Source organism: Galleria mellonella, unplaced genomic scaffold (assembly GCF_026898425.1).
Source record: "Galleria mellonella isolate WM207_F2 unplaced genomic scaffold, CSIRO_AGI_GalMel_v1 utg35, whole genome shotgun sequence".
Taxonomy (NCBI): Eukaryota; Metazoa; Arthropoda; class Insecta; order Lepidoptera; family Pyralidae; genus Galleria; species Galleria mellonella.
In genome coordinates this window covers 2,972,384-2,994,748 of record NW_026442082.1, presented here as the reverse complement: position 1 = coordinate 2,994,748, position 22,365 = coordinate 2,972,384, and the positions used below count along the sequence as shown (strand labels likewise).

The 22,365-nt window shown below is 34.3% G+C and overlaps 1 protein-coding gene across 1 annotated transcript in view; it reads right to left on the bottom strand.

The window, feature by feature from the left end:
* The window catches only part of LOC113514410 (uncharacterized), an 81,321-nt gene that overhangs the window by 8,388 nt on the left and 50,568 nt on the right, over positions 1-22,365 (bottom strand). The window contains exons 2-6 of the mRNA XM_026898494.3: positions 15,500-16,210; positions 14,739-14,861; positions 13,918-14,122; positions 9,330-9,414; positions 7,091-7,190 (exon numbers count right to left, since the gene is read on the bottom strand). Coding sequence (XP_026754295.2) covers positions 7,091-7,190; positions 9,330-9,414; positions 13,918-14,122; positions 14,739-14,861; positions 15,500-16,124 — 1,138 coding nt within the window. The 5' untranslated portion in view covers positions 16,125-16,210. The remainder of the gene's footprint in view (positions 1-7,090; positions 7,191-9,329; positions 9,415-13,917; positions 14,123-14,738; positions 14,862-15,499; positions 16,211-22,365) is intronic.

Here is a 22,365-nt window from a genome sequence, read left to right as displayed (position 1 = left end):
ATAATTATTACCCAACAAGTAATTTAGACAGGCTTTTTTTTTTATAAATTACTATGACGAAACCAAGTATATGGCCCGTTTGATAGCCTTCAGTTACTGTAACTTATAGACACTTGCATTACCAGGGCTGTCAAACGCGTGTTGCGAATCCTTAAGAAACCATTTGGAGGGAAGGGATTGTTAGCAATGGAGTTTGACAGCCCCATTGCTAGCAATATGTCCTATCAGGTCAACTTCCGCGTGGTTCCCCCTGAAAACCATCGTGAACAATTCTCGTTGAATTCGTTACGATGGGCTAACTGACCTGCTTCATCCTCATCTATCATCCTTCACTGGTGCCCCGCCGGTGTATACCGATAGCGCGGGTGGGGTTACTATTTCATTATCACCTATAAAAATAACCCTTAAGAAACCTTATTACGGACCTTTTAAAGAACCTCATTCTGTAGTACCTAGACCTAAGAGAAATTTAAAATATTTCAAAGCCCTATGTATCCTAGAGTTTAGGATGTATAGGGAGGGAGGGGTATTGTATTGATGTGTGATATTCACCAGAGGGAGACTTTGTATAAAAGTCGATTGCTTGGGTACCTCTGTCCCATTCGTGTTTCAACCGTGAAACAGTTGTGTTTGCATGGCTGTGTTTCGGTTTGAAGGGTGGGATATGGCGTGAATTTACTGGGTACAGAGGAATAACACCTGAGTCCTCAGGAATGGCAACGCATGCATGGGGGTATCGTGGGCGAAAGAGTATACTCTGTTATGTCCATGGTACTGCTCATGTCTATAGGCGACGGTTACCACTTCCTATCAGGTGGGCTGTCAGCTTGTTTGCTATTCTAAGTTGCATAAAAAAAAATGTATTAGCACTATAATATTTGGTCCCGAAAGTCAAACGATCATTTTATGTGTTCAAAAAATATGGAGGGAAAAATAAGGACCTCTGTAATTAGCAAGATCGGATTCTATTTGCATGATTGAGCATGATTCCCAAATTATGTTAACAGGCTTCTCGGCGTCAATAAATTGCCGTGTCGTGGTTGACGTTGATGAATAGTTGCCGCCATTATACGGAATCCAAAGATTAATCTTCAATACTCAGTCGAGCGAGCTGATTAAAAACCGTCGGACTCTCCAAAATCAATATCGAGAATAATAATTTCATTTTTATTATTAATGACCTTGAATATTTTTAATGACCTTGGTGATGTAGCGGTTTAACTATATTTCCGGGTTCAATCTCCGCAAAGTACATATTTTACAAGTATTTATGAGTAGGTATATCTGTTTTTGATCTGGGTGTTTTCTATAATTTTATTATAAATGTGAAAGTGAATCTGTTTGTTTGTTGATTTCTAGCGCCTTAAGGGCTTAATTAATCTTTTTTTTTTATACAACTTAGAATGGCAAACAAGTTGACGGCCCACCTGATGTAAAGTGGTAACTGTCGCCTATAGACCTGAGCAGTACCATGGACATAACAGAGTATACTGTTTTGCCCATGATACCCCCCATGCGTTGCCATTCCTGAGAACTCAGGAATTCCTGTACCCAGTAAATCCACGCCATATCCTATCCTTCAAACCGAAACACAGCCATGCAAACACAACTGCTTCACGGTTGTAACACGAATGGGACAGAGGTATAATTACCCAAGCAATCGACTTTTGTACAAAGTCTCCCTCTGGTGACAGATATGTTTGTATGTATGAATTTATATTATGTTATATATTGATTAAAAACTATATATCTGATGAAATTTGATATACATGTATCTTACAAAAGCAGAAGGGTAGAAGCTACTTTTGTCCTGGTTAGTATACATATTCCGGTCACGCGGACGAAATCGCAGGTATGAAATATGAATGAATGATAGAATGAATGTATGTATGAATGAACGATGAATGAAAGAATGAGTTTTGTTTACTAAACATTGGTGGTTGCCAGTAGCAGATCTTAAAATAATAATTTGTTCGCTTTGCTTGCTTCTTGTAATTAGAATTTTTTTGTGCATATGTATATTGAGGTCGACTTTGAAACGCCATTTTTTTATATCTATTTATAAAATAGAAATTTTTCATAATGAGAACCAATGTGAACTCATTTTCTAAAAGATTCAAGTCAAATTTGTTATAATTTTATAGTTTATGATGGCCCATAAAACATTAATTTCGCTAAATTATTGAATTAAAATATTAAGCTTAGAGGAATGGCGCTTTAGAATCGAGCCCATTATTAACTTACGTAATCTGTAATTTTGAGTAAAACAATATTTTTTCATTCATTCATTCAATATCATCGTCATCTCAGCCATTATTTGTCCATTGCTGAATATAGACCTCCCCCGTAGACCGCTATAAGGAACGGTCCTGAGCCACCTGCATATCCCTTTTAGACCTGAACGATACGGGCGTGAGTTGTAACTTTAAAAAATTCTAAAACCGCGTGCAATTAATTTTTACGCACGAAGCTGAAATAACATGATAGTGAGATTCTAAACCAGCCAATAAGAAATCATTTTAGCGGTTAGGTGGTGCAGTAGTCTCGTGCGTGCCGGCAAGATGGCTTGGCTCCAAAACACGAAACTATATTTAATGTGAAAGAAAAAAAATCTTGGGTCTGAAAGGGATATATTGACTCCCTGCAATGCATTTGTAGTCATCACTCTATCTAGTGGGGGCTCGTCCTATACAGCGTTTCCCCGTACGGCGTAGCGACTCAACAACCTTTCCACCCCATCGGTTTCCCTTCCCCATCATTAATTCCTAATCTTTATTTATTCGGCTCAAATATAATACGACAAATACTTCATAAATATTTTCTTTATAAATAACTTGAACAGATTATCTTAATAAATTTATAAGGAAATTTATAAAAAAATCTTTTTAACGGAACCATCCATCAAATAAAACAATTCAGCGCAAAGTGACAATTTCCTAGATTCGGCCTCTTAAGCTTTACATTTATTAAATGAGTCAAACAATTTATTCTTTCATATGTGAACAAGGGATCTCTTGTGTACTTATATTTGACTCGAAATTATACATATAAAATGCATTTTTTTTACAACACAGGGGGCAAACGAGCATGCGGCTCACCTGATGGTAAGTGACTATATATATCACCCACAACACCAGCGGCATTGCAGGTGTGCTGCCGGCCTTTTAAAAAGGAATATACTCTTTTCTTGAAGGTTATGTTGTCGTATCGGTTCGGAAATACTGCTGCTGGAAGTTGATTCCAAAGAATGGTTGTGCGTGGAAGAAAGTGCCTTGAAAAACGCACGGTGGAAGACCGCCACTCGTCCAGATGATTGGGATGAAACTTTAGTTTGTGGCGGGTTGTATGGTGGTGAAAATCAACAGCAGGTATCAATCTGAACAATTCCTTAGAACACTCCCCATGATAAAGTCGGTAGAAGATGCACAGAGATGCGTTTACTATATGTGTCTATAATCATAGCTTAAAATTATGTATTTTATATAATAAAAAGTTTGGAAGTAATTGTTTGTCTTGGTATGGACATGTGATACGCAGAGATGAAGAGGACGTTTAAAGAAAAGCATAAAGTATGTATGTGGAACGCTATTTTTTTTTAATGGATGATAATTACATCGTAACCCCACCTGCGCTATCGGTATACACTGGCAGGGTACTAGTGAAGGATGATTGGTGAGGATAAAAAGGCAGGTCAGTTAGACCATCGTGACGAATTAGTCATGGTAGTTTCCAGAGGGATCCACGTGGAGGTCGGCCTGACAGAGTATATTACTTGTAATGAGAACTAACCTCCTCATTACTAACAATTCCTTTCCTCTTGTGGATCGCTATTAGGACAGAAAAAGATTGGCCCTTTAAACACGTGGCGAGCGGGTTCATCGATAGAATCGACATCTCTAGCGAATCCACGAGTTGGAACGAGACATCTGACGTTGCTATCTCATTTTAACTCACGGACTAGCTACAGATGTCGATTCCATTGATGAATTCGTCTGCCACTTGTGTAGAGATCCTAAAATGACATGGATTGATTGTGTGAAAGACGCTAAGGCCAGAATAAAAGGGAATGCGGAAACGACTGGGAATAGAGATGAATGGAAGAGGAAAACATATTACGCCGATCGATAATTGAGATAAGGTCAGGAAGATGATGGTATAATACAAATAGAACTGTTATAGTTACATACAAACTTACTTTAAATTTGGCTTCTTGAAAAAAAAAAAAAAAACTGTTTACTTTGCTAATAAAGGATGATGATTTAATGATAAACTGTACTGTGGACTGTAAAACTGTTATAATTCTCTTTGTAGTTCTTTGAATTTGACTAAAACAAAGTATAGTATAATAAAACACGCGTAAGGTAACGTCGCTGTTGTGGGGGAAAATTAATTGTTAGTAATGGAGACTGAGATCCCCATTGCTAGCAATATACCCAACCAGGTCGACCTCCTCGCGGTTCTCCCTGGAAACTGTCATGATTAATTCCTGATGAATTCATCATGATGGGCTAACTGGCCTGTTTTCATTCTCATCTATAACTTTTCACTGGTGCTCCGCCAGCGTATACCGTTAGCGCAGGCCGGGTTACCATACCATTTTCACCCATAAAAAAAGTCGATGTGACATGAAGTGGCGAACAGTGCCGACTAGTGTTGCCGGGTCCGATTTCCGAGACCGCCCGACGGTTCTCAGTGTTGCCGTTCTATGAAGATTGAACAGTTACTAAACAATTTATCTCCTAAAGGGTTTACATGTACATATGTTAGTGAAGAACGAGATTTTTCGGAACTCCATTTTTTTATCTTTTTTTTTTATACAACTTAGAATGGCAAACAAGCTGACAGCCCACCTGATGAAAAGTGGTAACCGTCGCCTATAGACATGAACAGTACCATGGACATAACAGAGTATACTGTTTCGCACATGATACCTCCATGCTTTGCCATTCCTGAGGACTCAGGTGTTATTCCTCTGTACCCAGTAAATTCACGCCATATCCCACCCTTCAAACCGAAACACAGCCATGCAAACACAACTGCTTTACGGTTGAAATACGAATGGGACCGAGGTACCCAAGCAATCGACTCTTGTACAAAGTCTCCCTCTTACTTCGTACTTCTTATAATTACTCAGGATTTCGGAATAGAATAACTACACTTAAGAACTACACTTATCTAATATCTCGCTCGCACACATCTCATCAATCATATTCGTAAACTCTTTCACTCTTTACTTAACGTCAGTCATCCATCACTGTCACACGTTTCGTTCCCTTTTGAAACATGCCTTTTGAAATTTACTAATTTTTAATGACAATTAACAATTTTAAATTCATGATTAATTTATTCCCTTACATATTTATGATTCGAAGTTCGCAATGTTTACAAAAAAAATATAAAACTTACAGTAGTTTACATTCATAAGTTAATTATAGCTGAGTCGAAATTACTGCCGTTAGTGTAAAATGAATGATTTTATTTTGATGTCATTATATTATAATAAATATAATGAATAACGGCATAGAATAGGCTATCCCTTTCTTTCTCGTGACTGTCGTGTGACGCGATTTAGGGAGGGCGAGGGATGGACAGCAGCGTCCTTCTTAAAACATCTCTAAAGCGGTAGCCAATCCGCTTGCCAAGTGTGGCAACTACGGGCAGAATTCCCCCAGGGAGGCTTATGTTCAGCAGTGGACAATTCAAGACTGATATCATGATGATGATATAATAAATAAATATGTCAATATGTAAGTCACTGGACTTACATATTTTCTAAATAGGAAATTGAATATGTCTGGTTATCGTCTTTCATGTGGTACAGAAGCAGTTGTGTTTGCATGGCTGTGTTTCGGTTTAAAGGGTGTCAGAGAAATAACACCTGAGTCCTCAGGAATGGCAACGTATGGGCATCATGAGTATCATGGGCGAAACAGTATACTCTGTTATGTCCATGGTACTGCTCATATCTATAGGCGACGATTACCACTTCCCATCAGGTGGGCCGTTAGCTTGATTGCCATTCTAAGTTGTATAAAAAAAAGGAAAAATTTACAAAAGCCATCTGGTTGGGTACCTCTGTCCCACTGGTATTTCTACGGTTGTGATTACCACATTTTCATGTGAATGAAATAAATGATAAGTAAACGAGGTAATGAAACTACAGACATTTTAGTTTTCGGGTGTGGAGAGTGCCAGCTCGTGAGTAGTGCTACGGGTGTCACAGCATATTCTACGCTATAGTACCTACAGTTTGTTTTCGTGAACGTTAAAAAATGACAGGTTTTGTGTCTGTGTAATATTAAGTAATTTTTATTGATTTATTTATTTATTAAGTACAAGATACAATGTTATATTAAAAACAGAAAACTAAGTTATAAAAAAATAATTATAAAAGACTAAATATTAAAAAAAGAAACAAACCATAAGTCTTACGGCTTTTCCGTGTGATTAAAATATAATATACCGTAAGTGACTTCATGTCACTTCCTTTCCCGTGGGTGTCGTAAGAGGCGACAAAGAGAACTTAATAGTCAGGACATGAGCAGCAGTGCCCCCCTTAAATATCATGCAAAAGTACAGCGGTTGCTAATCCGACTGCCAAGTGAGGCAGCTACTGGCAAAATCCCCCTTATGGGCGAGGCCTATATTCATCAATGGACAGTAACGGCTGATATCAGCATCAACATAAGCGAACTAAGTAGATATCAAGAAAAACTATTAATTATAGTCCGTTTCAATAGAACTTAATGAAAAGTTAATAAAGTGTCTTTGAAATTATCACAGAAACGCTTTCTAAATGAAATTAGTAACGAATCGAATCGTTCGATTAATTAATCGATTTTTGACTTGGACGTTAATAAACTATTATATGGTTTTATTGTAAAATTTCGTAAGTATCCACTATATTTTAATGCAATAACAACTTAAGTGTATTTTAGTCGAGAATGCTCGACTAGTTTCGTAACTACCCGGGACCCTTAGTTATGAGCGGCTATAAAACACTGGCGTTAGTTGTTATTACATCAAATTATTTGTATTTATTTACTTCATTAGGTTTTGTTAAAACATATAGTGAAATTATTGGACTTACCGAGTCTAGCAAATATACCGTCTAGTCGCGAGAGAAGAGGCGAGTAGAACGGATCATAATTACTTAGTATCATCGAAGAAGCCGGGATTTTATGGAACACCTGTGAAAAAATGACACTTAAAATACATTTATTCATTTACGATAAAAAAGGTCATCGCCCATTACGATGTCTGTTTTGCGGCAGGTTCAATTTTGGTCATGCCATTCAAGATTATGTTTGAGTTATGAGGTACATAACTCCGTCAGGTACAAACCGATTTGGAAAATTATTGTTTATCTGAAAAGACATACTAACAGATCGGTCCCATAGAAGTTTTATCAAAATCGGTTCAGTCATTTAGTTTTTAAACCAAATTCAACTGGTTTTGCCACAATTGAAGTCGTTTTATTTATTTATTTATTTAACACTTTATTGCACCAACATAACAGGATTTGTTGAACAATTTTCGATACGTATATTTGTGAAATACAATATAAAATTATATATCATCATATAAGATTACGCAATGGCGCTTTCATCCCCCTCTTTGTATCCCTTAGCAACATCCCCTAAGGACCTGATCACAACTGTCCTATCTATTGACAAGACGTCGTAAGAGGGAATTAAGAGAACGATCGCCACTAAGTCCAGTTTCCAAATTAATTTACAAAAATTCTTAATTGATTCTTAATGAAAAGTTAGACATTCCAGCAAGTTACCTCTATGTTCCATTTGTCTGCTAGATAGACTGTCATATCTGTCTGTTTACTGTCTATCTATCTATCTATTTACTGTATGGATAATCTGGTAGTATTGTTTTATTGTTACCCTATTCCCTTTGGCCGCAACAGAATATCAGTGCTTTGTTCTTTTGAGGGCGAAGCAATAAACTGAGTTGTGACCATTTTGTATTGTTATGGCACACGCACAAACGAAAAATTGTATTTAGCTTTATGTATTCTTTTTTATCATTTATGTTATCTCGCTTTTTATGTATATCTATATATGTTGTGATTTGTGTGCTGTAAGTAATGCAAAATAATAGAGAGTAGAAGAGGCGAAATGCTGGGCCACCTTATACGACATGACGCTTTTTTTAAGAGCATTGTAAAAGGAAAAATAGAGGGCAAAAGAGGAAGAAGAAGACCGAGGAATAACTACATCGGACAGATAAAAGAAATAGCAGGTGTCATGTCGTATAGGGAGATCAAGGATATGGCTTGGATGCATGAATTAGTTGCACCGACAAGAGGAAACTCTTAAATGAAAAAAAAAAAATAATGCAAATAAATTATCTATCTATCTATCTAAAAGTGCAAAATAGTGATGCAAGAGAAGAAAAATTCGAAATAAAAACCTTCATCAACCCTCCTTGTCAACGTGATAATAGTAACCCACGTCATTTTTTCGGAGACTTATTCTCTGTTGGGGGTCATTAATGAATCGTTCAGGTAAATTTTGTTTTTATACAATAACGTAACAATAAATACATACATAAAAATAGATAGATACAATTTATTGAAATAAAATTTTTATTCTTTCATTCATTTATACGAAAATTAACAATCGGTCATGACTTTGTATGTGTGGTGTGGTTTTTTTTAAAGTAGAAATAAAAAAAAAATCTTATTTTAACAGATATTTACCTACACTAATATTATAAATTATAAAGAGGGAAGATTTGTATTTTTGTGTGTATGTATGTTTGTAATGAATAAACTCAAAAACTACTTTGTCAATTTCAAAAATTCTTTCACCTTTAGAAAGCTATATTCACCCTGAGTAACATAGGCTATATTTATTGCTAAAAAAGAGTAGGGATCTAAATTAAAGGGAAATTTTTGTAACGTAACTCAAGGTGTAAAAAAATGCTATAAAATATCTTTCGTCGCGTGCGCTGCGGAAACTTTTAGTGATAGAACAAAAGTATGTTCTACAATATTAAAGAAATTATCGATGTCACAATAACCACTTTTTTAAAATGATGAAAAAATGTCCATACGTACGCCGGGACGGGCCGCTAGTGTTATAAAATAAATCTATGTTCCAAATATTAACTTTTTCGACTTAGAAGTTTATTATTTTAGTTTTGATAGTCAATTGGGATAAATGACTTTATAAATATAGACTTATCAGGACAGTTCAAAAACAGTTGCCAATCTACTGTTGATTACATGTCTACATTGTAAACTGTCACAAGAAAACAGCTTAAATATATATATATATATATATATAGACAAATATACGAGAACTTTTTACCTTATAGTTATTGCTAGCTGCATTTATTTGGTTTTGATAATATCCATTTTTCGTGGGTAGATACGTTGCTTTTTGGTCGCCATATCTGAAAAAGTAAATACATTTATATTACCTAAATGTATACAATAAAATGAGGTACGGAAGTATAAGAAAAATAGTCCTCAGGAATGGTAATACAAGCAGGATATCATGGATATTATAGTATATTCTGTGACTAGCTATATCCTGCAGTTTTGTCTATGAATTAGTACAAAACGTATCCTATGTTAGCTAAATTAGGATATAACCTATCAGTGAACCAAATTTCATTTAATTCCGTTCAGTAGTTTTTGCATGAAAGAGCAACAAACATCCATCTAGCTTTATAAATTTTCGCATTTATTATATTAACAGGATATCTATGGTGCTGTTCATGTATATAAGCTACAGCAAACATGACCACTTTCCATCAAATAGGCCATCAACTTGTTTACTATTCTCCATTGATGATCTCTGTGGTGCAGTAGTTCGATTCAAGGTTAGGCTAATTTAGGATATGTATTTTTTTAATTGACTGGATGCTCTATGTAGTGTTTAAGACCTTAGATTATATAGATAGAGTGTCTCCATAGAAATGCTTCGAGTAAAACGGAGAAACTTTTCTGTACAATTTTGCGTGATATGTAAATAGTTATGAGTGATTCCTTTATAACTTCTATATTTATTTTGTTTTATAATTTTTGCATCTTTTCAATGCGCAAACACTCATTTTATTTGTTAAATAATACGTCAAGGTAAATTTTTTGCGTAAATATATACAATACTGATAAAAAAAAAACGAGTCAACTAATTTGACAATTCGTCATAGTCGTAGAATACTGACGTATCTGACAAATATTACATATAAAGATCCGTCAGTATTCTACGACTATGACGAAATACCTGTCAAAAAGTTGACCCGTTTTTGAGGCTCGATGCTCTATTTATATACTTTAAGCATAGGACATACGCTGCCTGGTTTCTTATAATATTACCAGATGGTTGGTGTAATTGTGATATTACTATTATTTCTTTATATTATTTATGTTACAAAACATTATTATTTAAGTTACAAAACAAAAATAATATAATAAACGACCAATGCAGACTATTCATATGCACAGAAAAAAAAAATTTACGGCCATTGGTTGTTAATTAACGTTGAAAATAAAGCTGCTGTATCCCATGATGGATGATCCAAACAACTTTGTATGTAATTTTTTATCCGATTTACTCTCCAACAATGGCGGGGAAAGCATAAGAAACGCAAACAAAAACTTACGTTTTTCCAGACAAAAAACTAAGCTATATTAATGAATCTTTTCATGATTAATTTAGCCATACAATTGTCCTTCCACGGTTGTGTTTTAGCATTGAAATAACGTTCCTTTATGTATGGGTTTAGTTTTAAGATGTAAAATTACAGTGTACGGTATTATACCAGCCGTTAACTGCCCACTGTTGAACACAGGACTCCCTATAAGGAGGGTATTTTTTTTAATGGGTGATAATGGAATAGTAACCCCGCCTGCGCTATCAGGATACGCTGGCGGGGCACCAGTGAAGGATGATAGGTGAGGATAAACCAGGTCAGTTGGCCCATCGTGACGAATTCAACACGAATTGTTCACGATGGTTTCCAGGGGGAACCACGTGGAGGGACGATCTAATAAGGTATATTGCTAGCAATGGGGCTGTCAAACTCTATTGCTAATAATCCCCTTTCCCCCCCATGAGGAGGGTATTGTCAATAGTTGAAACGCTTGGTAAGCGGATTGACAAGCGCAGGAAGTCTTTGGTGATGTTTTAAGAGGGACGCTGTCTATCTCTCGACTATTAAGCTCCTTCAGTCGTCTTTTACGTTACCCACACGAATTTTTTCTTATATATGTATCTTACAAGATATTCGTTTAATAATTATTTTTGTGTATATCGAATTTACATTAATTGTCACATTAAATACGTAGCTGTTTTTTCGCGGACTAAAATCTTAAATATTACGTTATTTAACATAGAATAAAATTAAATAATAAAAGAAAGTTCGTCTTTTGTACAAAAACATTTTTTTGGTAATGTTGTCAATAAAGACTAAATAAATAAATATAAAAATAAATTAATATTTATTATTAAAAGTATGAATTTAATTATAATAATATATAAGGTAATAAATTGAGGAAAATAACGAGAAAAAAAATGATATAAATAAAAGAAATGTTTTAAAAATACATTTTGTATTAGGTATATCATCAATTAGTAAATAGCTTTTTTTTATTTGTATTGATGTCTCATCGAAAACTTTTACAATATTGCAAACATCAATCGATTCTTATCATTTATTTACTTCCAAAAATATAAAAAAAACTCTAACGAATTAATTAACTAATGAATATTAATAAAAAGGTAATAATAATAAAAAAAAACCTAAAAGCGATAAATAACATACTAGGTACGCAAAATAAGTGATAAAACACCACCGAAATCTACAAATTGAATACGGAACGATGTTCATTGGAAGGCAATTTATTTGCAAATTGTCCTTATTATTGAATAACTGAGATTGGCTTCTCCTGTAACCGGCGGTAATGTACTTATTTGACTAGAATAGGTAAATGTTCGTAGCTGGTAATTTGTATGTCGGAAAGAATGTAATGATTAATTCAGCCATAGGATTTCTTTGTATACTTAGAACCATCCATGTATATAAATAGTTACAAATAAACATCACTAGGTGTAGCGGTCCAACAGATCCCTTTGGGGGGGGGGGGGGGGAAAGGATAGTTAGTAATGGGATCTAGCAGCCTCATTGCTAGCAATATATTTTATTAGGTGGAACTCCACACAGTTATCTCTGGAAACCATCGTGGTTAATTCTTGAATTCGTCAAAATAGGCAAACTAATCTGCTTTTATTCTCACCTATCATCCTAAGCCTGTGTTCAGCAGTGGACGGTTTTTTTTAATGGGTGAAAATGGATTGGTAACCCCGCCCGCGCTATTGGTATACACTGACGAGGCACCAGTGGAAGATGATAGGTGAGAATGAATGCAGGTTAGTTGGCCCACCATGATGAATTCGACAAGAATTAAACATGATGGTTTCCAGGGGGAACCGCGTGGAGGTCAACATGAGAGGGTATATTGCCAGTAATGGGGCTATTAGACCCCATTACTAACAATCCCTTTCCCCCCTGCAGTGGACGGTTAATGGCTGATATGATGATGGTGATTACTAGCAGTATTTTATTTATTATTTTTATAATTAACTAACTATAAGTACGTGTATATAAATAATTAGTGTTAAAGTAATACACTGTTTTATTAGATTTTAAACTATCATGCCATAATTTTATCGCTAGCATATCCACTGAACGGTTATCAAACCATACATATACATACACATTTTATTTATTTATTTTTTAACTATAACATTTAAGTCGATTGGTACATATTTATGATTGTTACTACTAATAAAATGTCAGTTTTTCTCATATTGGGTTTACTAGAAGAAATCTCTTTTAGAGATAAGTTCGCCTTTGTGTACCATTATGTTTGTTTTTTTTTTTTTATTTCAATAACCTTTTGTGTATAATAAAGAATAAAGAACACATAGATATTTTTTTCCCACTGTTCCGTGGTTTATAGTTGACCATGTTGTTTTGTAAACATTGGGAATATTTTACCAGAGGAAAACTTTGCACAAAGTTACTTATATGGCTAAGTCCCATCCGTATTTCTGTCGTGAATTAACTGTGTTTGTATGACTGTGCTTAGCTTTGAACGGTATAATATAGTAGTAAAATTACGGGATTCGAAGGCATAACATCGTAGTCTTTAGGACTGGCAATGTATGAGTGATATCGTCAATTAAAAAAAATTGACATTTTTCATGATCAACCACAATCGCTTAAGGGTAAACTATTATTTAAAATATTGATTTCAGTCAGCCCTAAATTTTTATATATATTTTTTTATATCTATAAACATCAGACCAGAGGGAGACTTTGTACAAAAGTCGTTCGCTTGGGCACCTCTGTCCTATTCGTGTTTCTAACGTGAAGCAGTTGTGTTTGTATGGGTGTGTTTCGGTTTGAAAGGTAGGATTTTGGCAGTGAATTTACAGGGAGCAAAGAAATAACACTAAAGTCCTCAGGAATGGCAACGCATGGGGGGTATCATGGGCGAAACACAATACTGTGTTATGTTTGTTGCGACGGTTACCATTTTTCATTAGGTGGACCGTCAGCTTGTTTGCTGTTCTTTGTTGAATAAAAAAAAAACTTTTTGTGTCAATGTATAATTTCAGTATTTACCATAAGCTGTTCTATTCCATCGTATTCTATGATTTCCATATCGTTGTTTATATCTATATCAATTGTTATCACTTTTCATCAGGTCAGCCATTAGCTTGTTTGCTATTCTAAGTATCGTAAACAAAATTGTAAAATAATAATTGTTGGTTATTTTCGAAATCATCGCCATCTTAGGGAAAGACGTATGCCTTAATACAGTTCATCTTAAACTCTATCAAGTCTCTGTTATAGATATCATGCTAGACAAAAATATACATTTACCTGGACATGTCGATATTAGATAAATCATTGTCGTTGGGATCAGTGTTGTAGAAGCCATTTCCATCTTGGGGATAAGCATAGGATCCAGCAGGGTTCGTCTCGTAACCCATAAAATCTTTGTTGTCATTATTGTAACCGATTTGGTCATCAGTATTAGCAGGTGGGTAGCTGGCTTGACTGGATGTAGCCGACAGTTGAGAAATACCTGAAAATTAATTTGATCAAATGTAGATTCTACAGAGATTTTGCACGAAATAATTTGAATGGATACTTCTGTTTTACTTGTTTTTCTACCATCAAGCTTTAGTATATATTTACATGAATAATTCGATTGAAAGAAATGTGTTAAAATTACTAGGTATGGTATTATAGTGGAGTACTGTATTGACGCTTCGTGGAGTTTGGAATAATACATTTACGAGTACTTGTATTACTTCCATAGATTTTTATATAACCTAGTTGGTGTCGCTGCATCTATCGAGGCATTAATCACCTGGATGGAAAATTTCACAAGCACAGAAAATGTAATATTTACATATATATTACTTACATCTAAAATTTCAATACTAATTTCATACATCAAAGGTAACTTTTGCTTTTTACTCTATATTACTATATTTCATTATCAACAGTTAATTTCAGAAGACACTCAGTGTGAAAACGTAAACATTCCAAAAACTAAGCGCCAGACTGTTTAAGTACAGACTTTGGAAGGATTTTCTCTCTCAAGCTGTGAGAAATTACTTTTAATTATAAGTTACAGTAACGTGAAAGCAAAGTTGACACCTTCAATGAAGCTAAAGACTTTTAATTTTGCTTACCTTTGCCGAGAATTTTGCCAAAACTTCCCAAGATGCTTGGCAGGAACATTGCGAATAAAATAGACTTGATCAAAACTTGTCCCCCAATTAGTAGAGGCACAAAAAATTTGTTCAGCCCAAACGCTGTAAGTTAAAAACACCGATTGTGAATAAAAGGTCCTAAAAACTCATTTGTTAAAGTCAACTTTTACTATTTGTTTTATTTCTTTGCCCCGTTTAAACGGATTTTAATTAGGATTACTCTTCAACGCTATTAGCATTTCCATTTCAAGTAAGTACTTATGTCAACTTCCTACAAAAATGTCCTTACCGTAGAAAAAATAAAACAAGATAAATAAAAGTACAAATTAATATTGTAAAACATTGATTTTGATATAAAATGTTATTAAGACAAAAATAGACAAATAGTCAACAAATAGTCTTAGACTTTCTAATATAACAGACTTCATAATTTCTTAAAATATAGATAGATAAATATTCTTTATTGCTTCTTCCAAAAGATTACAGTAGTAAAGTTATTATAGATACAAAAAATATAATAAAATGTAAAAAAAATTTGACTATGAGAAAGTGTTCACATAATACGGAAAACGTTATCACCCAGTGTATTTAAGCTTTTACGTCGAGCGAGGAACGCTTCAATACTCAGGTCATTACATGACAGGACCCTTGGACTTAAGCCTTATTAATGTAAATGCATTGGGGGCCCATGGACCTATAACTAAACGTAATCTAAAGAGAAGTAGAACATTTATACTTACATCTAAAACCTATATATTTCGCTGCTTTCGGTAAATTTATCGACAAAACATGATTTTCTACGAAATTTTTTAATTTTTGCAGTATTCTGTATTCATATGTATATTTACTAAAAAGAGCTCTGCCTTCTGAAGTAACATCATTTTTCTTTTGTAATTGACTCTTCTCTTCTTTGTCGATTGGCTTTATTTCAACACCTTCAATTATTTCGTAACGATCATTGCCTAGTACACTGTCAACTATATTTTCTACTTCATTTTCAAGTTCGCTTTCAGTCGTATTAACAAGTAAATATCTTTTTGTAAAAGTACCTAAAGTAATAATAACATTATCTACAAAATGTTCTGCCTCTGTAGGCTTAGTATTGTCTTTAGTTCTGTTATCATAATCAAATTTGTTACTATTAGTTTGACAGCTATGGCAATGATTAGAATCTACTTCTATACCTACATTTACAACTCTTTTGGTTATAGTTTCATTTTGACTGGGCTCTGTATTTTGACAGTTGGCCTGTATTGAAAATAATATTATGTACAGTATGACTAGGAGGCCTCTGTCCGCAAACCTCCATTCGCATCGTCTACTAGACGTTTTTAGTGTTCTTATTTCTTTTATCAGATCCATCATCAAATGATATTATTACAAACTTCATCACCGAATGTTGATTGAATGCCCTTCAAGGAATTGTCTGCTACAGTAAATGTCTGGAAATCCTGTAACAAAGAAATAATTTTATTAGTTTTTAATAATTTACAACAGAATGTAATATTTGTCACAATTTGGGCAACACTGGTAATTTCAATTTTTTTTATATTTGTACATACTGTCGTTTGCTTGTTTGTAATGAACAATTTTGTAGAATTTGCTTTTAAAATGTATGTAATGACCCATTGTGTATAATTTTGGAAGAAATGAACTAAAACGCATTTAATACGATGCTGATTAACATGACTTTTCTGAGAAAGTGCCTGTTTAGGGCTATAAAAAGCATGGTATTAAGTTAATAGTGTCTCTTGTGGAAGAAGACATTAATTAGATAAGACATATTAGGTCAACCCCAATTTTCCTCATGGCTGAGTATGATTTATTTTTATGTTTGTTTGATTTACTAGAGGGAGACCTTGTATAAAAGTCGTTTGTTTGTGCACCTCGGTCCCATTCGTGTTTCTACCGTGAAGTAGTTGTTTGCACGGCTGTGTTTCGGTTTGAAGGGTGGGACATGGCAGTGAATATACGAGGTACAGAGGAATAACACCAGAGTGCTCAGGAACAGCAACGCATTGGAGTATCATGGGTGGAACAGTATACTCTGTTATATCCATTGGTACTGTTCATGCCTATATGTGACGGTTACCGTATTCCATCAGGTGGGCCTTCAGTTTTCTAAGTTCTGTTGTTGTTAAGATGTTAAAAAAATGTCAGTATTTATATAACATGTCAGTGTTTGTTGATAACGTGATAGTAACATGGGAAATCAACATCATCCTGAGCTTCTATAAGGGGGTCGCGGAAGGTCGCGAAACAGTGAAAAAGCAACAGTTCCGTAAATATATCAATCAATCAATAATACATAATGAAGTATGTATAACAGACATCGATTACATATTTGTTTTAAATACTTTATTATTTAATATTTAATTTACCTAACTGTGAATGTAAAACTGTACGGATTTCATAATTGTATTATAATATATAATGTAAATAAATATAAATATATACGGACAAATCACACAGATTGAGCTAGCCCCAAAGTAAGTTCAAGACTTGTGTTATGGGATACTAACTCAACGATACTATATTTATAATAGATACATATATAGATTTTTACGTTTTTCCATCATGACCTGGCCGGGGATCGAACCCTGGACCTCCACGTCGCAGGCAGGCGTGTTGACCGCTGCGCCACGGAGGACGACAAACGACGACGACAATAAAATTAATACACATTCGAAACCATAAAAGGTAAGGGGTCGTATATAATTTAATTGATATTATTTAATTGATTGTTTAATTATGATATTATTTAATGCAAATTTTAATTACAAACAAGCTGTTATTTTTGATACAATGTAATACGTGAAGGTAGACGTGTTTTAATTAGAAATTTAACCCAGTTATACACGTGTGAACAATGCATTGTTAGACTTTTAACTTTTACGATAATACTTTCACAGTAAATCGATACCACTCTCCGTTTGACTTCCCATCAGAGGTTTAATGGGCTATAAACAGAGGATAAAATGGAAAATATGCATGAAAAGTTAAAATTGGTTAGGAATATTATGATATTTGATTTTTTATATGTATTTCTCTTCATAAAATAGGATGAAATATATCCTATGTATTCGTATCTTTTTTTAATGGATGACAATGGAATAGTAACCCCGCCCGCGTTATCGGTATACACCGGCGAGGCACCAGTGCAAGATGATAGGTGAGAATGAATACAAGTCAGTTGGTCCACCATGATGAATTCGACAATAGTTAAACATGATGGTTTCCAGGGGGAACCGTATGGAGGTCGACCTGAGAGGGTATATTGCTAGTAATGGGGCTATTAGACCCCATTACTAACAATCCCTTACTCCCCATATATATAGTTGCATTAGCTCATATCGGATTCAAATTGAATTTTTTTAAATTTGAATGATATTTCGCTATTATTTTAGGATTTAAATCAATCATGGTTAAATAACAGAATAATAATTTGAATTAAATTTACTATATAGATACATCAATATATTTTATTTTAATTCATGCGAAACAAAGTCGCTAAATACAACCGAAACATAATGTACATAAGGTAATGAAATATTTCCTTTGTTTACGAAATCAATCGCAAAATTATTAAATACGTATTCTGAATATAATATGATTATTTCGATTATTCGTAATCGAAAATCGATCTCTTTTGATCCTTGCTACCTCGGATAAATTAATTATTACTGTTTTGTATAACATAAAACAGTATTAATTCTAGAGATAATACGCTCCGGGGTACGATCATTTCTTGTAAATAATAACCTTTATATCGAAATATTTACTAAATATAAACATACTAGCTTTTATTCGCGTCTTCGTCTGTATGACTGAGATATCTTCAAATGCTGGGATAAAAAGTAGCCCATATTCTTCTCCATTCCATACAGTATGTGTATACCAAATTTTATTATGATTGGTCAAGTCGTTAAGCAGCTATAATGCAATAAATAAACTCACATTCACATTTCTAATATTATTAAAGATTCTTAATAATAAATGCGAAAATAAATTTATTTGTTTGTTACACTCTAACAGCCCAATTAATCATCAAGAAATTTTATATACATTTAGTGTTTGCTGTATTTACATTATTTTCACTGGTACCTTTCCTGCACTGGATTACCCAAATTAAATTATTTTCTCTCTAACTACACTGGGTTGGCTGGAAGAGATCTCTTTCAGAGATAAGTCCTCCCTTGCTAACAAATTGTTAAACTAATCGTCGCATATATTGTTTAAGTGCAATAAAGAATATATATATTATTTGGAAGTAAGGAGGAGATAGGCATAAATAAATAAATAAGTATATTTATATTTTATTTATAGTCATGTAAAACGGTAAATCAACATATCCTGGTCATGAACAAAGTCGCGAGTAAAAGTTAGTCTTTATTTTTTCTTATAATGCTCATTAAAATTTTTTCATTACGGAAACTTTTCCAAAGTTTCCTATTGCACGTCAAGTGGGTGTGATCACAAAAAGACTGTAAAATAAGTTTCCAAATACTTTATCGTTTCCCCAACAGATTATGCTTTGTGAAAAATGTTCAATCACAATGGTCGAAGTCTCTTAAAAGGATGTTAAACATTTTTATTTTATCCTCAATTAAATGTGAAAGTTTAAATGGCGGAAAACAATAAACGAAATTGTTACTAATAATATAAATGTGAAAGTGCGTTTGTTTGTTGCTTCTTAACGTTTTAATTGGTTGATCGATCGTCATGAAATTTCGTATACAGAAATAAACCTACTATTTACTACTACCAGAGGGAGACTTTGTACAAAAGTCGATTGCTTGGGTACCTCTGTCCCATTTGTGTTTCAACCGAAAAGCAGTTGTGTTTGAAAGGTGGCATCGCTCGCCATCGACAGGGAATTCATACTCACACGCTTGAACGTAAACGGTCATGTACAGTGCGGTTTGAATGGAATTTTCCCATGCAAATGCATAGACTGTGGAATGAGCTCACTTTTGAGGTTTTCCCTAGAGACTATATGGGGTTATATGGGGTATGTGTGGGGTTCTTCAAAAAGGGTGTATTAAGGTTTCTTCAGGGTCGGCAATGCGCACGTGACACCCCTAGAATAGCAAGCGTCCATAGCCTACAGTGACCGTTTGCCATCAGACAGGCTGTACGTTTATTCGTCACCTTTGTGGTATAAAAAATATATAAGGAACGTGATTAATACGCATTCGTTTAAAATTTTTAATTGTTAATGAGATATTTGACTGTTCTAAGCTTGTTAAAGTAATAAGGAAAGTTAATTCTGTCGGTACCTGAGTAAAATCCCGTATATTAAAAAACGGATTTTACAGGAGCGCAGTTTGAAATTTTAAATACGTACAATTACAAAAGTTCAACTTGAGGTCTACTAGAAGGAGACTTTGTACAAAAGTCGTTTGCTTGGATACCTCTGTCCCATTTGTGTTTCAACCGTTGTGTTTGCATTGCTGTGTTTCGGTTTGAAGGGTGGGGTATGGCGTGAATAACAACTGAGTGCTCAAGAATGGCAACACATGGGGATATCATGGGCGAAACAGTATACTCTGTTATGGTACTGCTCATGTCTATAGGCGACAGTTACCACTTTCCATCAGGTGGGCTGTCAGCTTGTTTGCCATTCTAAGTTGTATAAAAAAAAATGTTTTAAGAGGAATGCTGCTGGCCATCCTTCGGTCATATATATATATATATATATATATATATATATATATATATATATATATATATATATATATATATATATATATATATATATATATATATATATATATATATATATATATATGATGCAGACGTTTTTTATCATAGTCAAAATCATTTTAAAACTAGACAGAAACAGAAATAAATAATATAATTATGGTTTCTTTTCAGTTTGTAATTGATAACATTATATTATTTCCATTCATTTTTTTATTATTAATATTGCTGGCATGTAAAATACTTCATTTTATACTAGCAAATCGTCTTAGTTTAGCATGGTCTTTTTAAATAAAATATAGTCCATTTTAATAACTGATAATGAACCTTTCTATAAGTGAAAGATATTTTAAAATCAGTGGAGTAATTCTTGCCTTTATTACATATTGACTATTATACAAAAAAAAATATTTATATTTATTAGTTTATTTTACCTAAGAGCCCAGAAATAGACAAGATGAGGGAATTAAATAAGGCATTATATTAGTAAGGTTACAATTAAACCTGCCCATTAATAATCTGGCTACTAGCTTCAAAATTAGATTAATCACTGCCTATTGGAAATCTCATTTATGTGATTGATTTAAGTAAACCCAGTGAATCCTACAAATAGGTTTTATTTTGACGTATATTTTATTTTAGTCCAATTTTAGAGGTAGACATGTAGATTTTCAATTTGTTAACCGTCCACTGTTAAACAGAAACCTTATCTTTGGAGGGTTTTGCTAGTAATTGCCACGTTTGGCAGGTGGATTGGCAACCGCAGTCAGGCTTTAGAGATGTTTTAAGAGGGACGCTGCTGCCCATTCCTCGCCGTACTTTAGTCGACTTTTACGACACCCACGGGAATGGAACGAGAACGGGTGGCTTATTCTATGCCTGGACCACACGGTCATATGGTATATACTGGGTATCTCAAAAGAAAGGTGACATTTGCTTTGGTCATTGCGTGAACGCAACTATTCTGTGGGGCGCGGGGGGTATGTCTTTCGGTAGCCTAGCTTCTGGGAATTTAGTCGCTATGGAGCATTTCTCGGGAGCGGACCGTGCGTTGTGCGTTCGCGAGTTTTACAAAAACAGTAATTCAGCGACTGTAGCGCGTAAAAAATTTTGCAATATTCGATATATAAATGATGCGCCAAGCCCTAAACTCATTGATAAATGGGTCAAAAAGTTTGAAGAGACCGGTTCAACGCTGGAAAAATCAAAATCCGGACGTCCAAGGATGTTGATTTCTAATGATTTGTCTGGTTCTATTTTTTTTTTTGGGGTATGCTACATAATTAGGGATGTTCATTTCTAATGATCTGTCCAGTTCCGATTCAGTTCAGAGTTAGCACACGGGTATTCGACCCCGGCCTTCCGCACCGCTGTAGTTTCTAACCATTATCCCCTTCGCAACTGCAGCGTCCCTTTTTCTCTTTTTCCCAATACTTCATTCTTTTTTTACTAACTTTATTTATGTACTCCCAACGTCCCCCTCTGTTTTCTTTAACCCTTTCCTTCATGCCGCAGGTGGCGGATACCACCAACAAACACATATATTCCTAAGGAGAGTTGATGTCAGGCAGGCGGCCGGTCATAAAGCCAAAACTTGTGTAATATTAATAAAATCATATTATGCCGACCCAAAATAACTGGAATAAGGACAGATAAATGGTGATTACATACACGTTCTGTATAAATACTCTTTGTATATATATCTCGTGTGTGCAATAAAGAGTTTATATTATTTTTATTTCATGACTATGTCATTAAGTCTAAACTAATTTTGATAAATCTTCTTGCACTGATAGGTTTTAGTACCATTTTGTCTCATATTAGTTTTTGTAATGGTTGAAGCTATTTTAATGTGTGGAGCAAAAAAAAACATTTCTTGTGTTCTTTATGCAACTGAGAATAG